We start from the raw sequence: 10487 nt of genomic DNA on the forward strand, positions 1-10487 counted from the left end.
TAGAAACATTTCTCTTGGCAAAAAGGAACTTCCTATAAGGGCTAATTTATATTCGCAAGTTTAACCTTTTGAGATGTCATGTAATTGAGATAAAATTTTAGAATCAAAATTGATACTGGAACTTTTTCTGAAGTCACTTCTTGAATTGCACAAGGATCATTTCTATGGTTGTTAATAAAATATATATGTTTGTGGGTTCGTTGCAAGTTTGAATGTATTTGCACTTAATTGAATATTTGTTGGCCAAGATACACGCCTCAAAGTATCATCCTGTAGGTATTGTGTGTCGTGTTCCGTAGTAACTTGTTAACAGAGGTTCGTGTCACCTGCTAATAAATAGACGGACTATTTATTGCATGACCTCGCCCATCGAATTTTTAAATATGAGTAGCAAGGGTTCTTTTATATATCTATAGATTGCTTCTGAACTTAAAGACTTTTTAATGGATTGATTGAGGTTCATGTAGTGGTTTTGAAGAACCTGTACTTTGCAGGGCAGTATTGTTTAGCAATTGCCTTATTATTTAGATCGATATTTTTAATTGGTTATATCTTTCGAAACACTGAATTTTGAGATTCTATGCAAGTTGAGTTTGATGCATAATTGCCAATTTGGCGTATATTTTTTTTCTAAAAGAAGCAAAGAAACGAGAAAGAATTAAAAAACAACAACATCTTTTAAAAAATGCATGTAGTGTTGTATAAGATACGTTCATTTGCACAATGTTAGTTGTATTTTGCAAATATATGCAGAATATAACAAAGTAAACTTCCAGCCAATCTTAGGGTAGGTCTAATAGGTTATGACGGTTGTATTTGCACTATTAGAACTACTCATGAAACACATTTTCAAATAAACTTACGCTTGCTTATATACCAAATAAATGGTTTCAAAAATAAATCCCGGAACATGATTAAATGATTGGTGAATGCTAAAATATTAACTGTGATTTACTATCGTCTAAAAAGGCAGAAGTACCGTGTTGTCTGCACCTTTCTTTCAAATTCTCAGTGAGTTGACGTTAAATTTAAGGGGGCGTTATTTGGGGGCCCAACTCGATACTTGCGCACCACACTCCTGAATAGAAACATATATAGGACTTAAATGTGACATGGAAGGTTTGGTAAATGAATTTTGGCTATAGTTAGTCTGAAAAATCGTCCACGTTTCTACCACATAGTCAAAAAAGTGAACATGGTCAATTTTAGGAGGAGGGACGCCTGCCTACCACCCCAATCTGCTAGAACCGCTAGAAGTAGCTCTTTCAGTTTTCGCCTGCAAACACTTCACATTCTTATTCATCAGAGGTTTGATAACTATAAATGTATTCTATATTGTACGCATGACTCATCGCTCTGGGATCGTATTCAACAAGCATCTTGGTAACAATTTTATCTTAGTAAAATTTTGTCATTTTTCTAATTTGGTTTTTAAGAAAATGGAAAATGTTTATCCACCAAAAATATGAAAATAAGCAAGAAAATGGTCTTAACAATATATGCATATGAATAAATCTGATGAAAAGTAGCGGGTATTTAAAATAATTGTTGTCAAAAATTTCAAAATTTTCACTAAGATGAAACTATTCACTAAGATGCTTATTGAATACGGCCCCAGGGGTGTACGAGAATGACCGTGATTGCAATGAGTGACGAATTAATTGCAATATAACAGAGAAATATCGATGCCTTGTCCAGTCAGTACTATCAATCAGCGAATGATTCTTCAGCTTTTTCAATACATGAATTGGGGTGCATATTTGCAAGTGCAACACGAGCATTTATAGTCTGTTACAATTTATTCGTCATCTATTAAGGATTAACTCATATAAATATCGATAAACAAGTTAACTTTTGTTCATTTCTGGTAATGGCTAAATTTCAATTCACATGAATATGTTTCAAATAACAAAAATAGGACACTTAAATATTTCAATTTAGGACTAAATTCGACTTAGCTCATTATTATGAGAACATGCCAAGAAATCCTATCCAATTTTCGATTAAGAAGGAAACCCCTGTATACCTGCATATACCTGGATTTTGCAGCATATATATATATGCAAGATGCTTTGGGTTAAAGGGCTGACATGGTTCTCCATGCAATTTCTATCAGTTATCTGCTAACAGCTATTTCATCGAAATTTATTGGACATTACATCCATCATGGGAGCAATGATTTTGATCATTTTTCGAAACAATCTTTCTATAGCGCACGATTCTAAGGTTTAATGCTTCATCACATTTTGTATATTTTGACACATGTCAAACCTCAACAAAAATTTCAATAATATTTCATTATTAAGTATTGACATGATTTTCTTAACTATAAAAATATAATTATTATTAAACTAAGCTAAGTATTAAATCTTTGATATCGTTTATAAACTATCACCTTGACAACAGTATTTAACTATCTAAACCACGCACTCGAGTTATGATTAAAGATAGAAAACATCAAGCACAAAATGTGTTAACTATATTTCTTAACCCCGCAACATCTATAAAATAATATAAATGATATAGTGCCTTAGATAATGTCGTTTAATTTAAAGCTGCACTCTTACAGATTGAACGTTTTTACAACTTTTTTTTTATTTTTTTGTCTTGAAACGATTCAATTTTTAGGAAAATCCATGGAAACCAGTAATATAAGACTGCTGACAAATTCTGACAAAAAAATCAGATCGCAGATTTTTATATTTTAGTTAAAAAATTGATGTTTTATGCATTTTTCTTAAACCGTTAGGAACGGTTTAAGCCATAAAACATTAATTTTCGAACTGAAATATGAAAATTTACGATCTGATTTTTTTGTCAGCAATATTATATCATAGGTTTGCAGATATTTACGCAAAAATTTGCTCCTTCCGCGACAAAAAAATAAAACTGTTGTAAAAATGGTATATCTGTGAGAGTGCAGCTTTAACAACTTGATTACGGTATTGTTGTTTAAGAGGCTATTAGGATTTGGCCGGCGTAAGGATGTATATTGACCCAAATAGAATCATTACCCCAAGTCATTATTATTAAGAAAAAGTGGCCCACGGGTCAAACTTATCGACTACCGGCTCATAATATTATGACTCTTGTACATGAAGTAAAATGATACCGGGGAGTTACATCATCATCATCATCATCACCATCATCATTATCGGTGGTGGCAGTGGTTGTGGTGGTGGTGTGGAGGCGGTGTTGTTTACAGGGGCAATTACAGTAGCAGTAGTGGTATTATCAACAGCAATAGCTGCAGTATTACCAGCTGTATTACTAAGAAGTGAGAGCACACGTATTGAATTACCAAACATGTTGACCTAATATATTTATTTAAACAACAGTATAACACAGTCGGTTCTGTTTGGTGGGGTTATAAACCTACTTACAGTAACTATCGTAGGGAGTCATGTTGTTTTCTAGGGTGGAGGGGGGCAATATTTTAAAGAAAAGGAGTCACTCAAGGACAACGACCACGGTCGTGATTTATGTGGGTCAAAATATGTTTGCATATGCAGAAACAAATCTCAAATTAATCTGTTATACGAAAGTGCATTTAAAACCAATCAGAATGTGTTCATGATGCTGTGAACAAAATTGAAGTATTAAAATTTAACATTCGGAGATTCAGTTTCGCCAACATGATGTTTTTTTCAAGTTTCGTTTGTATTTTTAAACGTATACTTACGAATTTAATATTTTTACAATGAAAAGCAAAGCTTTTAAAATGAATAATTTGTTATAAAACGTGAAACCAATAAATCTGACATTGTAAAATCAATATCCATACGCTTAGTAAAGCATATCCCTAAATATAATTTGACCTACGAAACGTCCAGATTCATATATAATGCAATAAAGGTAACATTTACATTCCAGATAAAACGGTCGTTAAAGCATACCATTTTCATTAACATCAGTCATATGTCTAATGGTCAGATTCTCGGTCAATTAGGGGTTTATGTGTACCTGAAATTGACTCTCGTGTAGAAATGAAAAGTGGAAAATTTGGCTGGAATTTCATGTCATGACATTACAATATATAATAAAACCAAAAGCTGTGATACATGCACGTGGTACTAATAACCTATTTAAATATATTTTTATATTTTGGTGATGTTGAAATGTTCATATAGTATTAATTAATGGAAATTAACATTGATATACATGTATATACAAAATATGTTTTACACACATGGCAATAGATCCGGGATTGAAAGATCAGTGATCTGGTTAGGAATCCGAGTTTTAGCATGCGCCTCGAAAATCGATATCATTCAGACGCTCTGCGTCAAGCGTTTTATGATCTTGATGTACACGTCTACGTTTCGCTGCACAAAAATGCAAAATAGACGTCATTCCACGTTGATTTTTACGTATTTTGTTGGCCTGATAGCAGTATCTGTCATTGGGACAGTTTATGGTGATGATCATGGACATTCTCACGACGAGCCGGCGTCATTTAAGTATTCCAAGCAGGCGAATGAGGAACCACCGCCGGCTGCAGAAAATCACGGACACGCTCACAGCCACGGCCATGGACACAGTCACGAAGGCCATGGACACGGTCACGAAGGCCATGGTCACAGTCACGAAGGCCACGGACATAGTCACGGGGATCAGCCTAAAGAAAAGCCTAAACAGGTGAAAAACACTGGGGTCAAACTTTGGATAGAGGCGATTACTGCGACAGCCATTATCAGCGTTTCACCTATATTTATTCTTCTTTTCATTCCACTGGACAACACTGATAAGCATCAGCCGCTGTTGAAAGTATTGCTCAGTTTTGCATCAGGTGGTCTGCTAGGTGACGCTTTCCTTCACCTCATTCCTCATGCCGTATCGCCACATTCACATGGTGGTGACGACCATGGCCATACACATTCCCACTCTCATGATCACGGTGAAGAGGGACACTCACATGACATGAGCATCGGTCTTTGGGTTTTAGCAGGAATAATTGCTTTTCTTATGGTGGAGAAATTTGTACGGATCGTAAAAGGTGGGCACTCTCACTCTCATGCTCCCGCACCTGTGAAGTCTGAAAAGAAGGTAGAGAAGAAAGATGACAAATCAGAGAAAAAGAATGAAAAGTCAGAAACCAAAACTGATAAGAAGACTGATGAACCAGTAGTAGAAGGTCAGAATACTTTTCGTGTTTATTGAGTACTTTTCTTACAATATTCCAAATTATATATTTGGGGTTTTACTTAGAATTAGGGAGGGGGGCACTGGCCTTCAGTTTGTTGAAAATAATGTGTTTACCGGAATAAAATTTTTGGATTTGGATTAAACAAGTTTGCTTTGTAGCTTTATCATTCTTCATGTCTTATTTTGTTGGTGTATGTGTGTTTTTGTCTTAGCATTATGTTTTACTCTTATAATAAATGTGCTTTAAATGTATATAAGCTTCATTAACTCCCTTACAGTTGTCGAGGACATCAAGGTAGCTGGCTACCTCAATCTGGCTGCAGACTTCGCTCACAACTTCACCGATGGCCTGGCCATTGGAGCATCTTTCATGATGGGACAAAGTATTGGAATCATTACAACTATCACCATCTTTCTGCATGAGATTCCACATGAAATCGGGGACTTTGCAATATTGGTGCAGTCTGGATGTACAAAAAAGAAGGTATGTACTGTATCAATCCAAATAAAAAGTTAATTTTACATGCATTCATTCAGAGTTACAGATAAGTTGCATTATTTGCATAAATACACAATTAAAATCATAGAAAACACTTATAAGCCTTAAAAACAGTTATGTCCTCTATGGGCTCTAATAATATTATGATTCCTCTATGGGTTCTAGTAATATTAGGTCGTTTTTATTATTATCATTATTAGGTTTTAATTTTATTCTTTAAATCTAGCAGGTTGGATGCTGTAAGTTGATCAATTCAATTTAAATTTATTGATCACAGGGGTATTAAGTTCTTCTTTCTAGTGTTAGCATGATAGTTGATCAGTAAACATTTAGCTTCTTGATGGCAGCATGCAGAACAAGTTATCGCTATTAAATTGCATTGCGACACCATTTTTTGTCATTGACTTTTTTCTACAGCAAAATAATTTTTTTCAGCCTCTTTGCGGTGGGGTTGTGGAAGGCAGCCACTATATTTGTATTAGAAATCTATTTAATTTTTGTCTTGTTCTTTCAGGCCATGATGCTCCAGTTTAGCACAGCGATTGGCGCCATGTTGGGAACCATCTGCAGCCTGTTTGCCGAGGGAGTGGGGGAGGCAGCCACAACCTGGATTCTTCCCTTCACCGCAGGCGGGTTCATATACATCGCCACGGTGTCCGTCATTCCAGAACTACTGGAGGATACTAAATTAGGACAGTCTATAAAAGAAATATTGGCAATGCTTGTAGGCGTGTACATGATGGTCTTGATAGGACAATACGAGTAATTTAGGTATTGGGAATGACTGAATATTAAGATAATTATGTTTCTCATTAATTTAGACTTTTAAAGGTACATTATGTCAAATTCCTTATGCCATGTTGTTTATATAGTAATCTGCAGTGTTACACATTTTACACAGTCTGAGAGAGATTAAATATACAAATAAAATCAATAAATTTATATGCTAAAGGCTCGTTCATTGGCTTGTTTTCTGCATTACAGTGGTCGAAATTAGCACAAGCCTGCAAGCCCTGCACTGGTAAAATGTCTTCCGGGCTTGCTCAAATTCTGAAATTTTATATAGCAGAGCTTGTTCAAAAATATGATTCCATGCAAAAGTATAAGAATTCGGGCTTGTTCATCGGAAAGTCTAATTTTGATGACTGGCATTAGTGTGATGGGATGAGTGTTTTTTATTGATGTATAATTTCAAGTGCTAGCCTTAACAATCTGACGGAATGTACCTTTAGAATTCTTAATGGTTTGGGTTTCACTATCACAATTCATATCCATACTCTGTTTCATTGCTTTTCATTATGTGAAGGACTTCCTTGGTCCTTATCATGTGTATTATAAATTTTATGAATCCTTTGTTATTCTTTGATGCATTTAAATATAATATATATATATATATATTGGCTGAAATGATTACACTTTTATGACAATGTGTATTTGAATTTGCAATTTAAAATTTAATTTAATTTCTAACACTTGTCAAGAATTCAACTGAATTTCCTGATCTTATGATATATATTCTTTTGGACTCGTGTTGATAAAATGGCTCCATATTATTTATTAATCTGACATACTACTTGTTTAGTAATGTTTTTGTTTAAATGTCAATTAGCTTTGTATTTTATGAAAGACTTATAATTTTGATCATCAAGTGTCATCTAGTCGATGTCTATTTTTCATCCGTCTGAATTGCCTTACATCTGTGAAAGCATTAAGGACTACATCATCGTCGTATACCCCCAATACACTGCTACTACGCTATACTTCATTGTTAAACATGCGCGAATTGGCAAGCAAAATCTTGTATTCATCAATAATTAACGAGTCAGTTTCATTGGTTCCACAAGGTACCAGATGCTTTCCCATAGAAAAATATTCTGGTAAAAGCTGGAATTGAACCGGGGCAACCTTTTCAGTACAATAATATGTCAGTCAATTGTCCCACGGTATTCATGAAGTATAACGGTATTCAGTTCTGAGTTCTGTGGTTGCCCACAATTTTAACAGCAGGACTGGCACCTACAATTGTTTTAAAGATTTAAAAAGTACTTTTCTTAACCTTTCCTTACAAGGTTACAAAATACACAAGAGTATATGGAGTATATTTGTACGGATATCATGTACCAAACATGGCAGATATATTGCCACCATTTTTGTTTCTGGCCATTCTCTTTTTATATCATATATCGTTTTTGAAATTTATTACACAGGAAAGACCCGTAAATGTACTGTTTTTAAAAAGAGCTTTAGTTAACGCTGACCCTGATCGAATGGCATAGCTTTATTCAGGCTCAACTTCCTCTAAAAAAAGGATTGCCAACCTAACGACCCTATTATTTTTGGCAGTGAAATCAAACACAAATATAGTTTTTATTGGCCGAAAATATATATTTTTTAATTGGTTATATATGTTTATAGTTATTGATCTGTTTATGGAGACATATCAGGTATTAATTTGTAGTTAAAATTGAGTGTTTGTTTGTTTTATAAAAGCTTGTTCCAATTATAACTCTAGAAATTTGCCTTATTTTCTGTAAATATGAGAGCTTTCAAAGTATGTTCACGAATCTATGTACCTGTATCGAACTTCAGGATGTTCAGAATTACATGTACACATAAATCATAATCTAATACAAAAATACACATACTTGTTTTGTTTCATGATAGAGAATATTTGAGTTTGTTATCATGTAAATTTACTTATATAAGAGTAAGGAGTAGTCGAGTACTCATTATTACAAAATTATTACGGCAGTACAAATGGAGAGGTTGTAAGCAACTGTTTCATTTTAATGCATATCATTTTTGATCACATACATTTGAACATTATTCCATTTATCATCAAATGATGCGTACTACTGTGATATCATTTATATTCGTGGGCATGAAAGTTCATTGTTTTTTTTTTTGTAAAAAAAGACAATTTCATTGGTACTTTAATACATGGAATTTCATTTTTTGATTGATTTTTGTTGGGATCTTGAAAAGAAAAAAAAAAAGTCTCACAACTATAATTGATTTCACAGTATATAGTGTACAAAATATTTAATATATAATATTGTATGAATGAAAGAAGTGTGATCACGCTACTAGCGGACTGGGATGAGGAGGCTTTTTTCTCATGTTCATATATTTAAATGGGGTTTGGTTAATTGAATGTGTCTGCTGTATTGCTCATTGTTTGCACTATGTAATAAAGCCCTATGTCCTAGAAACAGTCATCTCAATAGTGAGTCTGTGAATCAAATTTGCAAGATATAAGACCTTTAGGGTCCCCAGTATGGCTTATTTAAATACTTTACTAACCCAATACCAAGGACACATTATTTTAAAGAGTAGCATTATTGCCATAATTGCCAAGTTTATCTCATATTCTAGATTTATGCACTAAATCCTAAAACGGATAAATCACACATAATATATATATATATATATATATATATATATATATATATATATTAAAAGCCTCATTTTCAATAGATGGAAAGTGCCAAAACTTTGATAAGTAATGTTAGATTATCATTTCATAAGTCATTGTTTTTTCATGTCATAGTTTTACTGAAAGTAAATTTAGAATACACGAAGCCCTATTTTTGTTGGATTTGGGTGTATGAAAAAAGTAAGTAAAATATCAATAAAATGGACACAAGTTTGAAAATAATGGCAGAAACATCATGTTGTCATTCCAAAACAATTCAACCCTTGCTTATTGAACTCTACACTTCTTTACTAAGCAATATAGGAACCTAATTCTATTGCAGTGAAATTATCAAAATTGGTATATTCACTGTAGTGAAATTCACAGCAGTGAAAATAACATCATATTTCACCGAAAAGCCTCACAGAATTATATCAAGTTAAAAAACAACACTGCAAGCTCCAAATGTTTGTGTTTTTGAGTTGATTGGAAATGCTTACATACCATTTTATAATAACCATGTTTCCTGTATCAACATTTACCTTCTGAAATTTGTCAGGGCCATGCGAAAACATAATGACCATTAACAGCTCATAAATAAAATGTAAAAAAAAATCTGGCTGTTATTGTTCGGAATATGAAGGAGTGTTTGTTGTGTATTAAACATGCAGTTGGTATACTGCGTTAACTCTCTGCTCGGTAAGTTTGCCTAGTCTATGACATAGCCCACCTAGCCTGCGCAACCAGACTAGCCAGAATTTGCTGGTTGTGGGCTAGTGATAAATGCAAGTCAGTGCATCAGGATTGCAATTACTTTCGCTTTTTTGTTTTAAAGCACTCCATTTACAAGAGCATTGATAAAGAACAACATTGCTTAAACTGTAAGCTTTGAGCAATCGAAGAACAATTCCTATACACCAGTACTTTACAAAAAAGCCTAGAATATATTTTTTCTGGTCGTATAGAATATCTGCACTTACAATAAACTGTAAAAACAAAATTGACTTTCTGAAGGCAGTGCTTTACCTTTCTTACCTTCTTCTTTCAGTCAGCTTGCTCTATTTTCAACTATTATTTTTTGCCTACGCAACTTGTCCCTGTTCTATGGTCTGAATTTTACATGAACCCTGGACTTAGAGGACAGAACTGCCTCTGTGTATATTATATATATATATAGCAGCACTTGAATTGCTTGCTATTTAGCTAGATGTTATAGCGATGCAGTAGAGTCCTCCTGCAGAGTAAGTTTTAAGTTGCGTTAGATTCCTGCCAGAAGAATAAAGAAAGGTGTGTGTTCCATTACAATTGGCACCCCACCTTAAACAACTTGTTGCACAAAAAGCCTCAAGTCTTTGCAAATTAACCTCAATCTCTTTAATTTAAGGATGGATTTTAAATTGAGAGGGAAAGTGTGACTAAGTATTGGAT

The 10487-nt window shown here is 33.8% G+C and overlaps 1 protein-coding gene across 1 annotated transcript; it reads left to right on the forward strand.

Moving 5' to 3' along the window:
* The first annotated feature begins 4279 nt into the window (after window positions 1-4279).
* On the forward strand, window positions 4280-9674 carry LOC128223910 (protein catecholamines up-like). Its single transcript, XM_052933372.1, has 3 exons — window positions 4280-5134; window positions 5424-5629; window positions 6159-9674. Exons 1-3 carry the CDS (start codon window positions 4297-4299, stop codon window positions 6408-6410), a joined length of 1296 nt encoding a protein of 431 aa, XP_052789332.1. The 5' UTR covers window positions 4280-4296; the 3' UTR covers window positions 6411-9674.
* Window positions 9675-10487: the final 813 nt, after the last annotated feature.

The sequence above is a fragment of the Mya arenaria genome, chromosome 17, assembly GCF_026914265.1.
Source record: "Mya arenaria isolate MELC-2E11 chromosome 17, ASM2691426v1".
In the NCBI taxonomy this organism is placed as follows: domain Eukaryota; kingdom Metazoa; phylum Mollusca; class Bivalvia; order Myida; family Myidae; genus Mya; species Mya arenaria.

Excerpts from the sequence above, each read along its gene's own strand:
- LOC128223910 (XM_052933372.1), top strand. The coding sequence starts at position 4,297 with ATGATCTTGATGTACACGTCTACGTTTCGCTGCACAAAAATGCAAAAT. Across the intron at positions 5,135-5,423 it reads TGATGAACCAGTAGTAGAAG|TTGTCGAGGACATCAAGGTA; the intron begins GTCAGAATACTT and ends ACTCCCTTACAG. Across the intron at positions 5,630-6,158 it reads CTGGATGTACAAAAAAGAAG|GCCATGATGCTCCAGTTTAG; the intron begins GTATGTACTGTA and ends TTGTTCTTTCAG.